At 47.6% G+C, this 23,708-nt stretch overlaps 1 protein-coding gene across 5 annotated transcripts in view; it reads right to left on the bottom strand.

The window, feature by feature from the left end:
* MYO18A (myosin XVIIIA) overlaps window positions 1-23,708 on the bottom strand; it is a 264,342-nt gene that overhangs the window by 10,836 nt on the left and 229,798 nt on the right. Inside the window, exon 43 of one of the 5 annotated variants that reach the window (XM_067472195.1) lies at window positions 16,814-18,090. The exons of the other annotated variants lie outside the window; for them this stretch is intronic. Within the exon in view, the coding sequence (XP_067328296.1) occupies window positions 16,815-18,090 (1,276 nt within the window). The 3' untranslated portion in view covers window position 16,814. The remainder of the gene's footprint in view (window positions 1-16,813; window positions 18,091-23,708) is intronic. 5 annotated transcript variants of the gene reach the window in all.

Raw genomic sequence — 23,708 nt, 5'->3', positions numbered from 1 at the left:
CAGATGGTCGGTCAATGTGACTTAAGAAACGTATGTGGCAGATACTGGTATGGCAGATACAGGTACAACAGATGGCAGTACTGGTATATTCAGTAGACTCTCCTCTACAGTTCCATTTTGGCAGGAAGTCTTAGCATTGGACAGTTGTGTGGCTAAAGTGAAAAGTAATGCCTCCACCGTCGTAACTCCTCAACAGATGGCAGAACTGGTATGCGGCAGGTACTGACTTGTTCAGTAGACTCTCCTCTACAGTTCCATTTTGGCGGGAAGCCTTAGCATTGAACGGTTGTGTTGTTAAAGTGAAAAGTAATGCCTCCACCTTGGTAACTCTTCAACAGATGGCAGTACTTGTATGTGGCAGATACCGGCTTGTTCAGTAGACTCTCCTCTACAGTTCCATTCTGTTGGGAAGCCTTAGCATTGGATGGTTGTGTTGTTAAAGTGAAAAGTAATGCCTCCACCTTCGTAACTCCTCAACAGATGGCAGTACTGGTATGTGGCAGGTACTGGCTTGTTCAGTAGACCCTCCTCTACAGTTCCATTTTGGCAGGAAGCCTTCGCATTGTACGGTTGTGTTGTTAAAGTGAAAAGTAATGCCTCCACCTTCGTAACTCCTCAACAGATGGCAGTACTGGTATGTGGCAGGTACTGGCTTGTTCAGTAGACTTTCCTCTACAGTTCCATTTTAGCAGGAAGCCTTAGCATTGGACAGTTGTGTTGTTAAAGTGAAAAGTAATGCCTCCACCTTTGCAACTCCTCAACAGATAGCATTACTGGTATGTGGCAGGTACTGGCTTGTTCAATAGACTTTCCTCTACAGTTCCATTCTGGCGGGAAGCCTTAGCATTGGATGGTTGTGTTGTTAAAGTGAAAAGTAGTGCCTCCACCTTGGTAACTCCTCAACAGATGGCAGTACTGGTATGCGGCAGGTACTGACTTGTTCAGTAGCCTCTCCTCTACAGTTCCATTTTGGCAGGAAGCCTTAGCATTGAACAGTTGTGTTGTTAAAGTGAAAAGTAGTGCCTCCACCTTCGTAACTCCTCAACAGATGGCAGTACTGGTATGCGACAGGTACTGATTTGTTCAGTAGACTCTCCTCTACAGTTCCATTTTGGCAGGAAGTCTTAGCATTGGATGGTTGTGTTGTTAAAGTGAAAAGTAATGCCTTCACCTTCGTAACTCCTCAACAGATGGCAGAACTGGTATGCAACAGGTACTGGCTTGTTCAGTAGACTCTCCTCTACAGTTCCATTTCAGTGGGAAGCCTTAGCATTGGACGGTTGTGTGGTTAAAGTGAAAAGTAATGCCTCCACCTTGGTAACTCCTCAACAGATGGCAGTCCTGGTATGCGGCAGGTACTGGCTTGTTCAGTAGACTCTCCTCTACAGTTCCATTTTGGCCAGAAGCCTTAGCATTGGACGGTTGTGTTGTTAAAGTGAAAAGTAATACCTCCACCTTCGTAACTCCTCAACAGGTGGCAGTCCTGGTATGTGGCAGGTACTGGCTTGTTCAGACAATTCTCCTCTACAGTTCCATTTTGGCAGGACACCTTAGCATTGAACGGTTGTGTTGCTAAACTGAAAAGTAATGCCTCCACCTTGGTAACTCCTCAACAGATGGCAGAACTGGTATGCGGCAGGTGCTGGCTTGTTCAGTAGCCTCTCCTCCACAGTTCCATTCTGGCGGGAAGCCTTAGCATTGGATGGTTGTGTTGTTAAAGTGAAAAGTAGTGCCTCCACCTTGGTAACTCCTCAACAGATGGCAGTACTGGTATGCGGCAGGTACTGGCTTGTTCAGTAGCCTCTCCTCTACAGTTCCATTCTGGCAGAAATCCTTAGCATTGAACAGTTGTGTTGTTAAAGTGAAAAGTAATGCCTCCAATTGTCTGGTGGTTCTGTGGAAAAGTGAATAGTTGTTTTGAGAACCGTGAAAAGCTAGTTGTGGAAACAGAGTGGCGACTTCTTCCATGACGGGTTCAGAAAACGTGTTCGTCATTGGCAGAAATGTATCCAATTGTCTGGTGATTATGTGGAAAAGTGAATAGTGTTTGTTCATCGTTGGCAGAAATGTATCCAATTGTCTGGTGATTATGTGGGAAAGTGAATAGTGGTTTTGAGAACTGTGAGACACTGGTTGTGGAAAAAGAGTGTCGAATTCTTCCGTGACAGCTTTAGAAAACGTTTTCATCGTTGGCAGAAATGTATCCAATTGTCTGGTGATTATGTCGAAAAGTGAATAGTGGTTGAGAGAACCGTGAGACTCTGGTTGTGGAAACAGAGTGTCAACTTCTTCTTTGACGGCTTCAAAAAACTTGTTCATCATTGGCAGAAATGTATCCAATGTCTGGTGGATTATGTGGAAAAAGTGAATAGTGTTTGTTCATCGTTGGCAGAAACGTATCCAATTGTCTGATGATTATGTGGAAAAGTGAATAGTCTTTGTTCATCGTTGACAGAAATGTATCCAACTGTCTGGTGATTATGTGGAAAGAGTGAATAGTGTTTGTTCATCGTTGGCAGAAACGTATCCAATTGTCTGGTGATTATGTGGGAAAGTGAATAGTGGTTTTGAGAACCATGAGATGTTGGTTGTGGAAACAGAGTGTCAACTTCTTCCGTGACGTCTTCAGAAAACTTGTTCATCGTTGGCAGAAACGTATCCAATTGCCTGGTAATTATGTGGAAAAATGAATCGTTGTTTTGAGAACCGTGAGACGCTGCTTGTGGAAACAGAGTGTCAACTTCTTCCATGATGGCTTCAGAAAACTTGTTCATCATTGGCAGAAATGTATCCAATGTCTGGTGGATTATGTGGAAAAAGTGAATAGTGTTTGTTCATCGTTGGCAGAAACATATCCAATTGTCTGATGATTATGTGGAAAAGTGCATAGTCTTTGTTCATCGTTGACAGAAATGTATCCAACTGTCTGGTGATTATGTGGAAAAAGTGAATAGTGTTTGTTCATTGTTGGCAGAAACATATCCAATTGTCTGATGATTATGTGGAAAAGTGCATAGTCTTTGTTCATCGTTGACAGAAATGTATCCAACTGTCTGGTGATTATGTGGAAAAAGTGAATAGTGTTTGTTCATCGTTGGCAGAAACATATCCAATTGTCTGATGATTATGTGGAAAAGTGCATAGTCTTTGTTCATCGTTGACAGAAATGTATCCAACTGTCTGGTGATTATGTGGAAAAAGTGAATAGTGTTTGTTCATTGTTGGCAGAAACATATCCAATTGTCTGATGATTATGTGGAAAAGTGCATAGTCTTTGTTCATCGTTGACAGAAATGTATCCAACTGTCTGGTGATTATGTGGAAAAAGTGAATAGTGTTTGTTCATTGTTGGCAGAAACATATCCAATTGTCTGATGATTATGTGGAAAAGTGCATAGTCTTTGTTCATCGTTGACAGAAATGTATCCAACTGTCTGGTGATTATGTGGAAAAAGTGAATAGTGTTTGTTCATTGTTGGCAGAAACATATCCAATTGTCTGATGATTATGTGGAAAAGTGCATAGTCTTTGTTCATCGTTGACAGAAATGTATCCAACTGTCTGGTGATTATGTGGAAAAAGTGAATAGTGTTTGTTCATTGTTGGCAGAAACATATCCAATTGTCTGATGATTATGTGGAAAAGTGCATAGTCTTTGTTCATCGTTGACAGAAATGTATCCAACTGTCTGGTGATTATGTGGAAAGAGTGAATAGTGTTTGTTCATCGTTGGCAGAAACGTATCCAATTGTCTGGTGATTATGTGGGAAAGTGAATAGTGGTTTTGAGAACCATGAGATGTTGGTTGTGGAAACAGAGTGTCAACTTCTTCCGTGACGTCTTCAGAAAACTTGTTCATCATTGGCAGAAATGTATCCAATGTCTGGTGGATTATGTGGAAAAAGTGAATAGTGTTTGTTCATCGTTGGCAGAAACATATCCAATTGTCTGATGATTATGTGGAAAAGTGCATAGTCTTTGTTCATCGTTGACAGAAATGTATCCAACTGTCTGGTGATTATGTGGAAAAAGTGAATAGTGTTTGTTCATTGTTGGCAGAAACGTATCCAATTGTCTGGTGATTATGTGGAAAAGTGAATAGTGGTTGAAAGAACTGTGAGACGCTGGTTGTGGAAACAGAGTGTCAACTTCTTCCGTGACGTCTTCAGAAAACTTGTTCATTGTTGGCAGAAACGTATCCAATTGTCTGGTGATTGTGTGGGAAAGTGAATAGTGGTAGTTAAAGTGCACATTCTAAGGACTATTTCTGCATTTGATTTATTAAAGTATTCCCATCCAAACCCAAGTAACGAAGGTGGAGGGATTACTTTTAATTCAATCCTCATATTAACCTCACTTGCCTAGTTTCCAACAGACCTTGCAACCTCTGAGGTTGCCTGCCACAGATGCAGGCGAAACGTCAGGAGAGACTGCTTCAAGCACTTGGGTATAGAGAAATCTGGGACAGCGGGAACTCAGTGGTGCCTATCACCTGTCTTGTTTTTCATCTGTTCCTCAGATCTATGTGACTCAAGGTGTTTTGCTTCCTGCCTGCAGGAAGGCATCCCTTCCCCGTCTTCTGAAGTGTTTCCTTCTCCCTTTGTTTGAGAAAGGAGCATCGTGAGGCCTCTCTTTGATGCACAGGCACCAGAGTCAGCATTAGGGTCTCTTCCAGCCAAGGGAGGTAACCTTCTTTGATCCATCGGCTCTTTTATCCGAGATGTATTACCTACAACGGGGTTATTTCTCTCCTCATAAGCCTACATCCCCCCAAAAATCGGGTGACCTGACAAATTTGTGGACATCCTGCGGCTCCTCCACGATGACAACAGCCTTGGACAGCAACACCTACCAAGTGACCCATTTAAGGTGGAAGTAGGTGTCAAATAGGGAGGAATTATTATTGTCCCAACCTTATTTTCCATCTTCATTGCTATGATACTTCATTTTGTGGATGGGAAACTGCCCACTGGAGTGGAAATCATCCATCGGACAGATGTCAAGCTATTGAGAGCCAAAACCAAGGTCACAACAACATCTGCTATAGAACTCCAATATGCTGATGATACCGTAGTCTGTGCAAATCCAGAGAAGTCATGCTACCCATCTTCATTGCTATGAGACTTCATTTTGTGGATGGGAAACCCCACTGGAGTGGAAACCATCTATGGCAAGCCATTGAAAGCCAAAACCAAGGTCACAACATCTGCTATAGAACTCCAATATGCTGATGATACCGTAGTCTGTGCAAATCCAGAGAAGTCATGCTACCCATCTTCATTGCTATGAGACTTCATTTTGTGGATGGGAAACTCCCCACTGGATTGGAAACCATCTATGGCAAGCTATTGAAAGCCAAAACCAAGGTCACAACAACATCTGCTATAGAACTCCAATATGCTGATGATACCGTAGTCTGTGCAAATCCAGAGAAGTCATGCTACCCATCTTCATTGCTATGAGACTTCATTTTGTGGATGGGAAACCCCACTGGAGTGGAAACCATCTATGGCAAGCCATTGAAAGCCAAAACCAAGGTCACAACATCTGCTATAGAACTCCAATATGCTGATGATACCGTAGTCTGTGCAAATCCAGAGAAGTCATGCTACCCATCTTCATTGCTATGAGACTTCATTTTGTGGATGGGAAACTCCCCACTGGATTGGAAACCATCTATGGCAAGCTATTGAAAGCCAAAACCAAGGTCACAACAACATCTGCTATAGAACTCCAATATGCTGATGATACCGTAGTCTGTGCAAATCCAGAGAAGTCATGCTACCCATCTTCATTGCTATGAGACTTCATTTTGTGGATGGGAAACCCCACTGGAGTGGAAACCATCTATGGCAAGCCATTGAAAGCCAAAACCAAGGTCACAACATCTGCTATAGAACTCCAATATGCTGATGATACCGTAGTCTGTGCAAATCCAGAGAAGTCATGCTACCCATCTTCATTGCTATGAGACTTCATTTTGTGGATGGGAAACTCCCCACTGGATTGGAAACCATCTATGGCAAGCTATTGAGAGCCAAAACCAAGGTCACAACAACATCTGCTATAGAACTCCAATATGCTGATGATACCGTAGTCTGTGCAAATCCAGAGAAGTCATGCTACCCATCTTCATTGCTATGAGACTTCATTTTGTGGATGGGAAACTCCCCACTGGATTGGAAACCATCTATGGCAAGCTATTGAAAGCCAAAACCAAGGTCACAACAACATCTGCTATAGAACTCCAATATGCTGATGATACCGTAGTCTGTGCAAATCCAGAGAAGTCATGCTATTCTGCCTTGGTTAGACCACACCTGGAATCACACAGTGTCCAATTCTGGGCACCACAATTGAAGGGAGATGTTGACAATCTGGAATGTGTCCTAGGAGGGCGACTAAAATGATCTGGAGAACAAGCCCTATGAGGAGCAGCTTAAGGAGCTGGGCATGTTTAGCCTGAAGAAGAGAAGGCTGAGAGGAGATATGATAGCCATGGATAAGCATGTGAGAGGAAGTCATAGGGAGGAGGAGGGAGCAAGCTTGTTTTCTGCTGCCCTAGACACTAGGACACAAAGCAATGGCTTCAAAGTACAAGAAAGGAGATTCCATCTGAACATGAGGAAGAACTTCAAAGTGCTGGTCTTGGCCTATAAAGCCCTATACATCCCCAGCCCAACTTACTTGTCCGAATGTATCTCCCTCTACGTTCATGTGCCCACTGGCATGACTGCATGGAGCACCATTACCTTTCTGCAGAAAGCAGTACCTATTGATCTACTCACACTTGCATGTTTTCGAACTGCTAGGTTGACAGAAGCTGGGGTTAACAGCAGGAGCTCACCCCACTCCCTGGATTTGAACTGACATTGTCCGTAGACACCTCCAAAGTCATGTGGCCACGGGCATGACTGCATAGAGCACCGTTACCTTCTTGCAGAAAGCTGTACGTATTGATCTACTCACACTAGCATGCTTTCGAACTGCTAGGTTGGCAGAAGCTGAGGCTAACAGCGGGAGCTCACACCACTCCCCAGATTCAAACCGACATTGTCTGTAGATGTCTACATGGAGCACCATTACCTTCCTGCAGAACGCAGTACCTATTGTTCTACTCACATTTGCATGCTTTTGAACTGCTGGGTTGGCAGAAGCTGGGCCTAACAGTGGGAGCTCACCCTGCTCCCCGGATTTGAACCGACATTGTCTGTAGACGCCTCCAAGGTCATGAGCCCACTGGCATGACTGCATGGAGCACCGTTACCTTCCTGCAGAAAGCAGTACCTATTGATCTACTCACATTTGCATGCTTTTGAACTGCTAGGTTGGCAGAAGCTGGGGCTAATAGCGGGAGCACACCGCACTTCTCAGATTCGAACTGACATTGTCTGTAGATGCCTACATGGAGCACCGTTACCTTCCTGCAGAAAGCAGTACCTATTGATCTACTCACACTTGCATGTTTTTTGAACTGCTAGGCTGGCAGAAGCTGGGGCTAACAGCGGGAGCTCACCCCGCTCCCTGAATTCAAACCAACATTGTCCGTAGATGCCTCCAAAATTATGTGGCCACTGGCATGACTGCATGGAGCACCGTTACCTTCCTGCAGAAAGCAGTACCTATTGATCTACTCACACTTGCATGTTTTCGAACTGCTAGGTTGGCAGAAGCTGGGGCTAACAGCGAGAGCTCACCCCACTCCCTGAATTTGAACCAACATTGTCCGTAGACGCCTCCAAGGTCATGAGCCCACTGGCATGACTGCATGGAGCACTGTTACCTCCGTGCAGAAAGCAGTACCTATTGATCTACTCACACTTGCATGTTTTCGAACTGATAGGTTGGCAGAAGCTGGGGCTAACAGCGGGAGTTCACCCCGCTCACCGGATTCGAACCGCCAACCTTTCGGTCAGCAAGTTCAGCAGCTCAGCGGTTTAACCCGCTGCGTTCAAAGCAAAGGACCGTCCCCCAGTGCTAGGATTCTGCACCGACTTCAACGACAATCTGGATTTCGAGATGCCTTTCTCCCATCAATGCGCATTGTTGCATTCCCATTCTCTGGCTCTTTCTCTCTCTTTGGCGCACGCATCCATGTGCTTACCAACGAGGGGCGTGTGGGAAGACACACAAAGGCATCTCCCGCATCTCTACAATGAATGCGCTCCTCCGTCTCCCGGCAAACACGTTCTTGTTCTCCTCCTCCTCCTCCTCCTCCCCGGCTCCCTTTTCTTTCCGCCCCGTTCGTTCCTTCGTTCGTTCGTTCGTTCCTTCGCTCTCTCCCACCCAATCTGGCCCCTCCCGGCTCCATTTCTGTTATGTCAGCTGAAGCGTTAAGTGCATTAAGAAGCCTAACGCATCGCATTCCCCCAGCTGCAGGAGGCAGCGACAGCAATTGAAGGGTTTAAAAAGGAAATTGTTTAAAAACGCACACACCGCAGCCTCGCTCCGTCCTTGCCAGATAATTCTCCCATCCGAGGAGGAGGCTGTCGGAAGAAGGCATCGCCTACACAAATATTTCTCTCGGCTGTGCTGGCATCTCTCTGTCTAAGGCTTTGCAGCAGAACCAACACGAGGGATGCTGCCGTTCTCTCCTTGCAAACAAAGGGTTTCCGTTATGAACGAGGATGGCTGCCAACGCCTTGCCAAATACGGAGCCAGTTTCTTTGGATGTTTGGATGTTTGACCATCCTTGTGGGAGGCTTCTCTCATGTCCCCATATGGGGAGCTGGAGCTGACAGAGGGAACTCATCTGCACCCTCCCTGGATTCAAACCTCCAACCAGCAGTGGAACTCTCACATGAGGCTTCTTTCACACAGAGGTTTACCTCACACTCACAAGTTGAACTCTCACATAAGACTTCTCCCACACAGAGGTTTACCTCACACTCACAAGTTGAACTCTCACATGAGGCTTCTTTCACACAGAGGTTTACCTCACACTCACAAGTTGAACTCTCACATGAGGCTTCTCCCACACAGAGGTTTACCTCACACTCACAAGTTGAACTCTCACATGAGGCTTCTCTCACACAGAGGTTTACCTCACATTCACAAGTTGAACTCTCACATGAGGCTTCTTTCACACAGAGGTTTACCTCACACTCACAAGTTGAACTCTCACATGAGGCTTCTCTCACACAGAGGTTTACCTCACACTCACAAGTTGAACTCTCACATAACACTTCTCCCACACAGAGGTTTACCTCACACTCACAAGTTGAACTCTCACATGAGGCTTCTCTCACACAGAGGTTTACCTCACATTCACAAGTTGAGCTCTCACATGAGGCTTCTCTCACACAGAGGTTTACCTCACATTCACAAGTTGAGCTCTCACACAAGGCTTCTCTCACACAGAGGTTTACCTCACATTCACAAGTTGAGCTCTCACATGAGGCTTCTCTCACACAGAGGTTTACCTCACACTCACAAGTTGAACTCTCACATGAGGCTTCTCTCACACAGAGGTTTACCTCACACTCACAAGTTGAGCTCTCACATGAGGCTTCTCTCACACAGAGGTTTACCTTGCCAAATACAGAGCCGGTTTCTTTGGCCTCCTTGGCTTTCTGGGAGGGATGGCACAAAATTTCGGAAAGACATCGAGAAAACACGTCTCTGGAACATCAAACGAGAAGAATCCTGCACCATTCAGGACTTCTCTTACTCAAAACATATATATTTTCCGTACTTTCTTCAAAGCATGGAAGGACATCACCTGCACTTTGAATTGGGACTGGAAACTTGTGAGTGTGAGGTAAACCTCTGTGTGAGAGAAGCCTCATGTGAGAGTTTCACTGCTGAAGAGCTCTCTCTCACACATTTCTGTACTTTGTCTTCAAAGCATGGAAGGACATCACCTCCACTTTGAATTGGGACTGGAAACTTGTGAGTGTGAGGTAAACCTCTGTGTGAGAGAAGCCTCATGTGAGAGTTTCACTGCTGAAGAGCTCTCTCACACACATTTCTGTACTTTGTCTTCAAAGCATGGAAGGACATCACCTGCACTTTGAATTGGGACTGGAAACTTGTGAGTGTGAGGTAAACCTCTGGGTGAGAGAAGCCTCATGTGAGAGTTTCACTGCTGAAGAGCTCTCTCACACACATTTCTGTACTTTGTCTTCAAAGCATGGAAGGACATCACCTGCACTTTGAATTGGGACTGGAAACTTGTGAGTGTGAGGTAAACCTCTGGGTGAGAGAAGCCTCATGTGAGAGTTTCACTGCTGAAGAGCTCTCTCACACACATTTCTGTACTTTGTCTTCAAAGCATGGAAGGACATCACCTGCACTTTGAATTGAGACTGGAAACTTGTGAGTGTGAGGTAAACCTCTGTGTGAGAGAAGCCTCATGTGAGATTTCAACTTGTGAGTGTGAGGTAAACCTCTGCGTGAGAGAAGCCTCATGTGAGAGTTCACCTTGTGAGTGTGAGGTAAACCTCTGTGTGAGAAAAGCCGCATGTGAGAGTTCAACTTGTGAGTGTGAGGTAAACCTCTGTGTGAGAGAAGCCTCATGTGAGAGTTCAACTTGTGAGTGTGAGGCAAACCTCTGTGTGAGAGAAGCCTCATGTGAGAGTTCAACTTGTGAGTGTGAGGTAAACCTCTGTGTGAGAGAAGCCTCATGTGAGAGTTCAACTTGTGAATGTGAGGTAAACCTCTGTGTGAGAGAAGCCTCATGTGAGAGTTCAACTTGTGAATGTGAGGTAAACCTCTGTGTGAGAGAAGCCTCATGCGAGAGTTCAACTTGTGAGTGTGAGGTAAACCTCTGTGTGAGAGAAGCCTCATGTGAGAGCTCAACTTGTGAATGTGAGGTAAACCTCTGTGTTAGAGAAGCCTCGTGAGAGTTCCACTGCTGGTTGGAGGTTCGAATCCAGGGAGGGTGCGGATGAGCTCCCTCTGTCAGCTCCAGCTCCCCATGAAGGGACATGAGAGAAGCCTCCCACAAGGATGGTCAAACATCCAAACATCCCCCTAGGCAACGTCCTTGGAGACAGCCAATTCTCTCACACCAGAAGCGACTTGCAGTTTCTCAAGATATAAAAAATCAAGGTCAGTCAACCCCTCAACCCATTAGTTTTCAAATAACTAAATGTCTTAATCATATTAACATTCACAGACTCAGTTTGAGTGGATTTGGATCGCCTGCAGTATCCAACGTTGTTCTTGTTGTCCTTCTCTAAAATGCTGAATCGGGAGGAGGAGAGCTGGATGGACATGCACACACACACACCGACTTGGAGAGGAAGCCCTTCTGGATTTCATCCCAGGTGCAGTTCTGCTGAGAGAAGGTGTGCGCTCATTGGACAGCCTTTTCTGCGGAGGAAGGAAAATAAGATGCACCTGGAAGGAAGGAGAGCCACGGGGGTCCTCATTCCGCATACATCGGCAGCTGCTTCCACCCTCCGTGGTCCTTCAGCCTCTCTGGGCCAGGTTTCAGGGTTTTCAGAAAGCAGAGAGGTTCAAGTCCTTGGTGGGTTTGGGTAAATCCTTCAATCTGCGCCGGTTCTGCCTCCTCAAAGAAGCAAAATACTCGCTTCAGATTAATAATATATATTCGAGGCAGCCATGTTGGGTGTACAGTGAAATATAACGAACCCCCATGAGAAGAAGCAGTCTGCACACGAGGCACAAAACCCAGAATCTGCTATTTTTGGTGTGTCGACTTTAAAGCTTCTTCATGAGGCCGAGAGGAGGAAAAACAATGGCGAGGATGTGAAGAGTTGAGTTCTGTCTGAGATGTTCTCGGTTGAGATTGCACCCTTGAGCTTGTTTGGTTCTACCAGGGAAGCGTAGCTATTGTAGACCCAGAACCGAAGATTGGAGACCTCGGTACACTGCGTCTATACCTGGGACGTGGTCCTCTTCCACTGAGCGCACATCTTTGGGACGTACATGCAGCAGTGAGAGAGGGACATCCGCCTGTTGACTTCAAAGCACGCTTCTTCACGAGGCCGAGAGGAGGAAAAATGAGGAAATGGTGAGGATGTGTTGTGTTCTGTCTGAGATGTTCTCAGTTGAGATGGCATCCTTGAGCTTGTTTGGAGGTTCTACCAGAGAAGCGTAGCTATTGTAGACCCAGAACTGAAGACTGGAGACCTCGGTACACTGCGTCTATACCTGGGACGTGGTCCACTTCCACCTAGCGCACATCTTTGGGACGCACATGCAGCAGTGAGGAGGGACATCCGCCTATTGACTTCAAAGCACGCTTCTTCAGGAGGCCGAGAGGAGGAAAAACGAGGAAATGGCGAGGATGTGTTGTGTTCTGTCTGAGATGTTCTCAGTTGAGATGGCATCCTTGAGCTTGTTTGGAGGTTCTACCAGGGAAGCGTAGCTATTGTAGACCCAGAACCGAAGACTGGAGACCTCGGTACACTGCGTCTATACCTGGGTCATGGTCCTCTTCCACCATGCGCACATCTTTGGGACGTACATGCAGCAGTGAGGGAGGGACATCCGCCTGTTGACTTCAAAGCACGCTTCTTCACGAGGCCGAGAGGAGAAAAACAAGAAAATGGCGAGGATGTGAAGAATTGTGTTCTGTCTGAGATGTTCTCGGTTGAGATGGCATCCTTGAGCTCGTTTGGAGGTTCTACCAGGGAAGCATAGCTGTTGTATACCCAGAACCAAAGATTGGAGACCTCGGTACACTCCTTCTATACCTGGGACGTCATCCTCTTCCACTGAGCGCACATCTTTGGGACGTACATGCAGCAGTGAGGAGGGACATCCGCCTGTTGACTTCAAAGCACGCTTCTTCACGAGGCCGAGAGGAAGAAAAATGAGGAAATGGTGAGGATGTGTTGTGTTCTGTCTGAGATGTTCTCAGTTGAGATGGCATCCTTGAGCTTGTTTGGAGGTTCTACCAGGGAAGCGTAGCTATTGTAGACCCAGAACCAAAGATTGGAGACCTTGGTACACTGCGTCTATACCTGGGACGTGGTCCTCTTCCACCGAGTACACATCTTTGGGACGTACATGCAGCAGTGAGGGAGGGACACCCGCCTAGCCAACCAGATCAGCCAAATCCACCCTTGCCATCAATGGGATGAAAAATGTTGCAGCCAGATCGCCCTCACATCCGAAGATGGCATCCAGGGATATCAATGAAGGCAACGGCCAAAGACCACGGGCATTGGTCATACAAGTTCAGATCTCCTAGCTACAGAAAAGTAACTTCTCTTGGAATCCAGCTGTCTCTGCCCTGAACACCTCAGATAGTTTGCATATCCATCTGCATGAAAAGTTGACCCAACATGGCCAATTTTGAGAAACGAATTTGTTGTTTATTCGTTCAGTTGCTTCCAACTCTTGGTGACCTCCTGGACCATCCCAGGACAAAGCTCTCTGTTGGCTGTGGCCACCCTCAGCTCCTTCAAGGTCACTTCAAGGATACCACCAATTCCACCATGCTCTTGGTCGGTCCCTCTTCCTTTTTCCTTCCCTTTTCCCCAGCATTGTTGTCTTCTCCAAGCTTTCCTGTCTTCTCATGATGTGGCCAAAGGCCTTCATCTTAGCCTCTCTTCTCCTTCCCTCCAGTGAACAGTCGGGCTTGATTTCCTGGAGGATGGACTGGTTGGCCTCAACCTGAGGTTCTCCAGATGCTTTGGCCTTCAACTCCTAGAAATCCTAACAGCTGGTGAACTGTGAATTCCTAGAAGAATGGTTCTCAACCTGTGGGTCCCCAGATGTTTTGGCCTTCAACTCCAAGAAATCCTCACAGCTGGTAAACTGTGAATCCTGAGAGTTCTCAACTTGAGGTTCTCCAGATGTTTTGGCCTTCAACTCCCAGAAATCCTAACAGCTGGTAAACTGTGAATCCCTAGAACAGTGGGTCTCAACCTGAGGTTCTCCAGATGTTTGGACCCCAACTTCCAGAAATCCTCACATCTGGTAAACTGTGAATCTTGAGAACATGAGGTTCTCCAGATGCTTTGGCCTTCAACTCCCAGTAGACAACCCTGGCTAACTCCTTTTCCAGTCTGTCGCTCCGTGGTCTATTCTGACTGTTGCTACTTGGTCGTGATACAGATTCATCAAGAGGCAGGCAAGGTGGCTTGGGACCCCCATAGATCCCACCAAGAACTTGCCACAATTTATTATGATCCACACAGTCCAAGGCTTTAGAGTAGCCAATAGAAATAGTTATTTTTCAGAAACTCCCTGTCTTCCTCCGTCATCTAACGGATGTTGGCAATGTGGTCTCTCATTCCTCTGCCTTTTCTAAACCAAACTTGCATACCTGGCAACTCTCTTTCCATGTCTTGCTGGAGTCTACCTTGCAGGATCTTGAGCATTCCCTTCCTGGAATGGGAAAGAAGTGCCACTGTATGGAAGTTTGAGCATTCTTTAGCATTTCCCAACTAATGCCGTCCCATATTTAGAGCGGCGTCGGGAGGAACTCAAAAGGAAAGCAAAGACGAGCCTGGCTTAGAAGGACGCTGGCTCCTTCAAGAGCGGGTATTCCCCCTTCTTTCCATGATGATTATTTCTTTTTTCAAGAACCAAAAAAAATATCACGGCGCGCAAGCAAGCATCCATCTCTCCTCTGCCACGTCGCCACTAATCTCTCGGCTGCATATGGGAGAGGGCAGAGGTACAGCGGAGCCCATTAATTGTGAGGGAAATAAATACAGCCAGTTCCGAAACAGCCCTGGAGAGGATTAAGGCATCTCAGTGTCCCGTTGCCTTCTGCAGCTAATCCTTGGGGGAGCGAGGGAGCGGCGTTCGGATTCGGCACAGCTCTTCCCAGGAAGACGCAAGCGGGGAGGAGAAAGGGGGGAAAGGCAGAGGAGGAAGGCAAGAGCTGCCAAGAGTGTAGTCCAAGATGGAGGGAAGTTGTGGCACCACTTGGTCAAATCTCACCCTGTGTCCTCAATTCAAGAAGGAGATGGACCAGACGGAAGGTGTCCAGGGAAGGGTGACACCTTCCGTCTGGGGACCATGAAACCCCAGTGGTTCTCAACCTGTGGGTGTCATAATGTTTTGGCCTTCTACTCCCAGAAATCCTAACAGCTGGTAAACTGTGACTCCATAGAACAGTTGTTCTCAACCTGAGGTTCTCCAGATGTTTTGGCCTTCAACTCCCAGAAATCCTAACAGCTGGTAAACTGTGACTCCCTAGAACAGTTGTTCTCAACCCGAGGTTCTCCAGATGTTTTGGCCTTCAACCCCTAGAAATCCTCACAGCTGGTAAACTGTGAATCCCTAGAACAGTGGGCCTCAACCTGAGGTTTTCCAGATGTTTTGGCCTTCAACTCCCAGAAATCTTAACAGTTGGTAAACTATGAATTCCTAGAATAATGGTTCTCAACCTGTGGGTCCCCAGATGTTTTGGCCTTCAACTCCGAGAAATCCTCACAGCTGGTAAACTGTGAATCCTGAGAACAGTAATTCTCAACTTGAGGTTCTCCAGAAATCCTAACAGCTGGTAAACTGTGACTCCCTAGAACAGTTGTTCTCAACCTGAGGTTCTCCAGATGTTTTGGCCTTCAACACCTAGAAATCCTAACAGGTGGTAAACGGACTCCCTAGAACAGTTGTTCTCAACCTGAGATTCTCCAGATGTTTTGGCCTTCAACTCCTAGCAATCCTAATAGCTGGTAAACTGTGACTCCCTAGAACAGTTGTTCTCAACCTGAGGTTGTCCAGATGTTTTGGCCTTCAACTCCCAGAAATCTTAACAGTTGGTAAACTGTGAATTCCTAGAAGAATGGTTCTCAACCTGTGGGTCCCCAGATGTTTTGGCCTTCAACTCCGAGAAATCCTCACAGCTGGTAAACTGTGAATCCTGAGAACAGTAATTCTCAACTTGAGGTTCTCCAGATGTTTTGGCCTTCAACTCCCAGAAATCCTAACAACTGGTAAACTGTGAATCCCTAGAACAGTGGTTCTCAACCTGTGGGTCCCCAGATGTTTTGGCCTTCAACTCTGAGAAATCCCAACAGCTGGTAAACTGTGAATCCTGAGTACAGTGGTTCTCAACCTAAGGTTCTCCAGATGTTTTGGCCTTCAACTCCCAGAAATCCTAACAGCTGGTAAACTGATTGGGGTTCCTGGGAGTTGTAAACACTTGGAGACCCACAGGTTGAAAACCACTGGCCTAGAAGGAATGTTGAGGGAGCTTGAGTGGGTTTCACCTGGAGAAGAGGAGACTGAAAGGAGCTACGGTACAGCCATCTTTACATATCTGGAGAAGATGGGCTCCGCTGTTTTCCATCTCTCCGGAGACTAGAATATGGAATATGAGATTCCACCTAAACATTTCTCATCAGAGTGGTTTGACCCCAGGCTACCCTCGAGGTAGTCTTTGGAAGCCTTCAAACTGAGGTCGAATGGGCATCCTTCATCTGTGCTTTTGTTGTGATTTCCAGTAAGAATGAGTATGGACAACAAAGCCCAGCGTTCCCAGGTATCCACATGTTGTTTTTGTGTGTTCAAGATTGCCACACGAAACCTTGCACGATTATACCTTGCATATAAACCAAAAGGGATTAGTAAGGACGGAAAAAGAGGCTGTTTTTGCAAAAAACACACCGCAAACACACACAAGTCTCAGCCTCAGTGTTACCGAATTAGAAAAGAAAGTGTTGTCAATATCCTGCGCTTTGAGTCAGTTTGCAAACTCCAGGACACTTGGAGCCATCCATGCAGAACAAGATGACCTCCCGGTTTGGTTAGTTGACCATCCCTCCTCTGTCCAGGGGCTGGACCCACCTCCTCGGACGCTGCCCCCCTTTCCCTTTGGTTAGAGATTAGTTGGCCACACTCCATGCCACGGGCCTCAGGGTGCACACTCCATGCCACCTGCCTTAGTCGCTCTCCGGCCGGTACAGGTACTTCATCATGAGGCTGTCCACCTGCTTCTTGCGCTGCTTCTCCTCCTTCTTCAGCTGCTTGCTGGACTTCCCGGCCTCTTGGTTCTCCTCCTCTTCCACGGCCTTCTTGGGGCCCTTCTTGATGCTGGAGTTGCTGCGGTACGAGACGGTGGAGCCGGAAGACGACTCGGAAGAAGACCCCGACTGCTGCTTCTTCTTCTTGGACTTCTTCTTGGACTTCTTGGAGTGCTTCCGGGAGCTCTTCCTTGACCTCTCCGAAGAAGACGAAGAGGAGGAAGAAGAGGAGGAGTCGCTGCTGTTACTTCTCCTTTTGCTCTTCGAGCTGTGCGGACGGGAAAAGTCGAGGGCCGAAGCCGAGCGGCGTATGCTGCTGGCCGGATGCTCAGTCGTCTCGAGCAAAGCGGCGCTTTTGGAGCTCCGGACGCTCCTCCGATCCTCCTCCTCGGAATCGGGGTCCAGGCTGGAGCGCTTGAACTTGACCGGCTGATAGTTCAACACCTCGTGGATGGCGGCTTCCAGATCCGGATCGAGGTAGCTGCGGTGGCCGACCGGGCGGATATCGGGGTCTCCAACCCGCGGTTCCTCCGAAGTTGCGGTGCGAGGTCTCGGCGGGACGGACAGGCTGCGGGAGAGCGAGTGCTGGCTGTAGAGGGACCGGGACTCGCTCAGGGCCACGCTGGCCGCGTCGTCGTCCAGCTGGGAGCGGCTCAAGGAAAGACGGGAACTCGGGCGCCCGTAGGAAGGACTGAGGTCGTCCAGGCGGGACGTGCTCCGCCGCAGGCTGCCGGGGCTGGAGAGCGCGAAGCTGAGGGACGACTGGGTGTCGTCGTCACGGGCGTCCAAACCGCCGCACCAGGAAGCCCCACCGCGACCGGACAGGACAGAGCCCTTGTCGAATTCGGACGCCGAGATGGACCAGCGCTTCTCCAGGCGGCTGCCGGTCTCGGAGAAGGACTGGGAGAGGACTGAGCTCCGCCCGTCCAGATCGCTTCCGGTCTTCTTCCAGGAAGCGACGGAGCCGGCGTCGTCCAATCCGCCGGAGACGGAGTTGTGCTTGGCCTTGCGGAAGGAGCGGTCAGGAGAAGCCGGGCGCTCGCTGAGCGTGGAGAAGAGGGTCTCCTCGTCCCCTTTGCCCCCAATGGAGTCCTTGAGGTTGCCCCGCTTGCGGTAACTCAGAGAACTCATGACCGAGGCGGGCCTGCTTTCCTCCACTTCCTTGGCCTCTTTGCCCAATGAGTTCAGGCCGGACCTGAGGGAGGCCAGCGAGGAGGACAAAGAGGCCACGAGATACGTTGTGGAGCGTGGGAGAGAAGGAAGAGAAAGGAAGAGAAGGCAGGTGAATTCAAAGGGAGAGAGAGAATGAAGCAATAGAAAGAGAGAGAATGAAGCAATAGGGTGTGAACTGTGCAAGACAGCAAAGTGTGAAAGGATATGTATGTGACTGAGAGACTAAAGAAATCGTGTGTTATAGAAGTCCAATATGCTGATGATACCGTAATCAAAGTGGCCACTTGAAACATTCACACTTATCTTCAACAAACAATTATGGCCAGCTAATCACCTCTTAACAAAGGATTCCTCCAGGCGGGAAGAAGTCACAACTTAAGAACTGCTAGACCATTCAATGCTAATCAAGGTGGCCACTTGAAACATTCACACCTGGCTCCAACAGAAAATCAGGGCCAGCTAATCACCTCTCAACAAAGGATTCCCCCCCACACACAATTATTACTATATATATGTAATAATTGTGTGTGTGGGGGGGGATCTCTGTGTGTGTGTGTGTGTGTGTGTGTATAAATACACACACACACAATTATTGCTATCTATATCGATATCTAATTTAAATATATATATATATATATATATATATATATATATATATAAAATGTATTGTCAAAGGCTTTCATGGCTGGAATCACTGGGTTGTTGTAGGTTTTTTCAGGCTGTATGGCCATGTTCTAGAGGCATTCTGTCCTGACGTTTTGCCTGTATCTATGGCAAGCATCCTCAGAGGTATATAATATTATATATATATACACACACACACACACACACACACACACACACACACACACACACATATTTAAACCCTTGTGCCAGCAGGATTGAAGACTGACAGGTCGGAGGTTTGAATCCGGGAACCGCTCTGAGTCATCTAATTGGCTGAGAAGAGCGGTATACAAATAAAGTAAATAAATAAATAAACAGCGTGGATGAGCTCCCCCTGTCAGCTCCAGCTCCCCACGCAGGGACATGAGAGAAGCCTCCAACAAGGATGGTCAAACATCAAAACATCCAGGCAACGTCCTTTCAGACAGCCAATTCTCTCACACCAGAAGCGACTTGCAGTTTTTCCCAATTGCAAACAAAAATTCTATGAGATGTGGTTGACACAAAGGGAGACAATTCCTCCCTGCGCCGGGTGCCTCTCGCTTTGTGTGTGCAGCAGCATTGTGCGACTCCAGGCCTCGCTCTGTGCCTCCTCCGCCGCTCCCTCCTTCCTTCCTTCCCTCCCTCTCTGCCATTCCCAAAGACGGAGAAAGAAAATGCTCCCATTGATTTCAATTTATTTTGTTGTCAACTACCTGGGAAAACACGGCCGACGTGTCACAATTGATTCCCGGCGCTTGGTTTTTTTTAAAAAAAAATGAGTTGGGGATGAGAGGGGACCTTTCTTAAAAAGAGGGAGAGAGAGGGAGAATCAACAACCTACGAAAACACGGTCGACGTGTCACAATTAATTCCCGGCGCTTGTTTTTTGGTTTTTTTTTTTAAAATGAGTTGGGGATGAGAGGGGACCTTTCTTAAAAAAGAGAGAGAGAGAGAGAAGGGGAAGCATTATCTTCCATAACAAAATGTTTTACATCCTTCCCGAGGAATAAATTAAACCAATTAGAGCGTGCCTCAGATCTTTCCCCCCTGCTTGGCAGTCGTGAGCACGCGATACAGGCTCCGGGGAAGGCTGAAAGGGAGAAGGAGAAGAGGGAGGGAAGGAGGAGGAGAAGGAGGCAGGAAGGGAACGCTGCACGATTTCACCCCCCTCTGCCATTGCTCCAGGGAGAAAAGGCTTTGGCACCCAAGGAGATCTTGGACAAAGGGGCAAGAGAGGAAAGGAGGAAGTTGTGGAGGAGGTTGCGGTGGAGGTTGTGGAGGGGGTCAGGCCCACAAGGCCCACCCAACAGCCACATGCATCCCTTTGGGTGCAAATGGCGATGCTGGCCCAACTACGGCAGCGCCATCAGCCTCCAGCCTGCCTTCCTCGCGCTGCCGCTGCCGCCGCCACTGCCGCCGCCATCCGTTGCGATGATGATGACGATGATGGTTGCCATGGCAACAAGTGTCCTATAAATAGCCCCCTCCGTGTCTGGTTCTCGTGGTCACTTCCAAAGGCTGGCGAGGGACTGACGAATTGAGGAAAGTGGGGGGAGGAAGGAAAGGAGGGAAGGGCCGGGTGGCAGTGGGTCCCAACTCGCCGAATCACAAAACCAAAGATGATTGACGTTGCGGACCATAAGGTCCCGAATCCATCACTGTCTTCACCGGTTTCATTCCTGAGATTTCCCTCCATAGATTTGTCAGAAATACTAAAAATTAACTGGGTATTTTTGATTACAAAAGTACGAGTCAAGCACAGAAAGAGTGAGAGTGTGAGGTAAACCTCTGTGTGAGAGAAGTCTCGTGTGAGTCCCCTTCGGGGTGAGAAGGGCAGCATATAAATGTAGTAAATAAATAAATAAGAGTCAAGCACCGAAAGAGTGAGTAGGCCAAAGCCTTTTAAGATTCAGTGGGCCAAAGCTAGTGTCGTCCTGAGGAGTGTGAGGTAGACCTCTGTGTGAGAGAAGCCTCGTGTGAGTCCCCTTCGGGGTGAGAAGGGCAGCATATAAATGTAGTAAATAAATAAATAAGAGTCAAGCACTGAAAGAGTAGGCCGAAGCCCATCAAGAGTCAGTGGGCCAAAGCTAGTGTCGTCCTGAGGAGTGTGAGGTAGACCTCTGTGTGAAAGAAGCCTCGTGTGTGTACCCTTCGGGGTGAGAAGGGCAGCATATAAATGTAGTAAATAAATAAATAAGAGTCAAGCACCAAAGCTAGTGTCGTCCTGTGGAATGTGAGGTAGACCTCTGTGTGAGAGAAGCCTCGTGTGAGTCCCCTTCGGGGTGAGAAGGGCAGCATATAAATGTAGTAAATAAATAAATAAGACTCAAGCATTGAAAGAGTAGGCCGAAGCCTATCAAGAGTCAGTGGGCCAAAGCTAGTGTCGTCCTGAGGAGTGTGAGGTAGACCTCTGTGTGAGAGAAGCCTCGTGTGAGTCCCCTTCGGGGTGAGAAGGGCGGCATATAAATGTAAATAAATAAATAAGAGTCAAGCACCGAAAGCGTAAGTAGGCCAAAGCCTATTAAGAGTCAGTGGGCCAAAGCTAGTGTCGTCCTGAGGAGTGTGAGGTAGACCTCTGTGTGAGAGAAGCCTCGTGTGAGTCCCCTTTAGGGTGAGAAGGGCAGCATATAAATGTAGTAAATAAATAAATAAGAGTCAAGCACTGAAAGAGTAGGCCGGAGCCTATCAAGAGTCAGTGGGCCAAAGCTAGTGTCATCCTGAGGAGTGTGAGGTAAATCTCTGTGTGAGAGAAGCCCCGTGTTAGAAAGCTCCAGCATGAAGGCTGGTGCATGTAAAGCAACTATGTGTTATGGAAACCTTGTTGTTGCAAATGGTTTAACCATATTATTTTACTACAAAGAAAAGCCTCCCATGGAAGAGATATTGTGTGAGAGAAGCCTCACACAGGTGCGATATCCAAGTGGGTTTCATTCTGGTGCCAAACACGGCTTCTTATTCAAAACCATTACGGGACTGAGTGGATTTGTTCCCAAATGCACCTCGTAAACCTTTTAAACAGCCAGTTTAAATGTGCTTCTCGCCTGTTTAAAAAATCACTCTTTTAAAAAAAAAACTGTTTTCAATTTAAAGGACCACTTATATTGATTGGCGCGGCACGCTGCTTACATAATACAGGGTAAAGTATTTTGATCGATCAATCAATCAGTCGTCCCACGTGCGCAAATGAAGCAGAGGATGAGAGGAGAGCCCTTTCTCCCTCTGTGGCCACTCTCTCAAATTCACACAGTTGCGATATCCAACCCAAAAAGGAAGCCTTTCTTTCGAAGCCCTTTCTCCCTCTGTGGCCACTCTCTCAGCTTACACACGGGTGCGATATCAAACGCAAAAGGGGTGCCTTTCTTTCAAAGCCCTTTCTCCCTCTATGGCCACTCTCTTAGCTTTCATACGGGTGCGATATCCTACCCAAAAAGGAAGCCTTTCTTTCGAGGTCCTTTCTCCCTCTGTAGCCACTATCTTGGCTTTCACACGGGTGTGATATCCTACCCAAAAAGGGAGATTTTCTTTTGAAGCACTTTCTCCCTCTGTGGCCACTCTCTCAGCTTTCACACGGGTGTGATATCCTACCCAAAAAGAGAGCCTTTCTTTTGAAGCCCTTTCTCCCTCTGTGGCCACTCTCAGCTTTCACGTAGGTGCGATATCCAACTCAAAAGGGGAGCCCTTCTTTCAAAGCCCTTTCTCCCTCTGTGGCCTCTCTCTCTGCTTTGACACGGATGCGATATCCTACCCAAAAAGGGAGCCTTTCCTTTGAAGCGCTTTCTCCCTCTGTGGCCACTCTCTCGGCTTTCACACGGGTGCGATATCCAACCCAAAAGGGGAGCCTTTCTTTCAAAGCCCTTTCTCCCTCTGTGGCCACTCTCTCAGCTTTCACACAGGTGTGATATCCAACCCAAAAGGGGAGCCTTTCTTTCGAAGCCCTTTCTCCCTCTGTGGTCACTCTCTCGGCTTTCACACAGGTGTGATATCCAACCCAAAAGGGGAGCCTTTCTTTCGAAGCCCTTTCTCCCTCTGTGGCCACTCTCTCAGCTTTCACGTAGGTGCGATATCCAACCCAAGAGGGGAGCCTTTCTTTTGAAGCCCTTTCTCCCTCTGTGGCCACACTCTCAGCTTTCACACAGGTGTGATATCCAACCCAAAAGGGGAGCCTTTCTTTCGAAGCCCTTTCTCCCTCTGTGGCCACTCTCTCAGCTTTCACACGGATGCGATATCCAACCCAAAAGGGGAGCCTTTCTTTCAAAGCCCTTTCTCCCTCTGTGGCCACTCTCTCAGCTTTCACAGGGGTGCGATATCCAACCCAAAAGGGGAACCTTTCTTTTGAAGCCCTTTCTCCCTCTGTGGCCACTCTCTCAGCTTTCACAGGGGTGCGATATCCAACCCAAAAAGGGAGCCTTTCTTTCGAAGCCTTTTCTCCCTCTGTGGCCACTCTCTCAGCTTTCACATGGGTGCGATATCCAACCCCAAAAGGGAGCCTTTCTTTCTAAGCCCTTTCTCCCTCTGTGGCCACTCTCTCAGCTTTCACACAGGTGCGATATCAAATCCAAAAAAGGAAGCTTTTCTTTCGAAGCCCTTTCTCCTTCTGTGGCAACTCTCTCGGCTTTCACACGGGTGCAATATCCAACCAAAAAGGGGAGCCTTTCCTTTGAAGCCCTTTCTCCCTCTGTGGCCGCTCTCTTGGCTTTCACACGGGTGCAATATCCAACCCAAGAGGGGAGCCTTTCTTTTGAAGCCCTTTCTCCCTCTGTGGCCACTCTCTCAGCTTTCACACAGGTGTGATATCCAACCCAAAAGGGGTGCCTTTCTTTCGAAGCCCTTTCTCCCTCTGTGGCCACTCTCTCAGCTTTCACACGGGTGCAATATCCTACCCAAAAAGGGAGCCTTTCTTTTGAATCCCTTTCTCCCTCTGTGGCCACTCCCTCAGCTTTCACACGGGTGTGATATTCTACCAAAACAGGGAGCCTTTCTTTCGAAGCCCTT

This window comes from Anolis sagrei, chromosome 11 (assembly GCF_037176765.1).
Source record: "Anolis sagrei isolate rAnoSag1 chromosome 11, rAnoSag1.mat, whole genome shotgun sequence".
NCBI classification, from domain to species: Eukaryota; Metazoa; Chordata; class Lepidosauria; order Squamata; family Dactyloidae; genus Anolis; species Anolis sagrei.
Note: the sequence above shows the minus strand (reverse complement) of the source record. Positions and strands in the feature narration are given on the sequence as shown.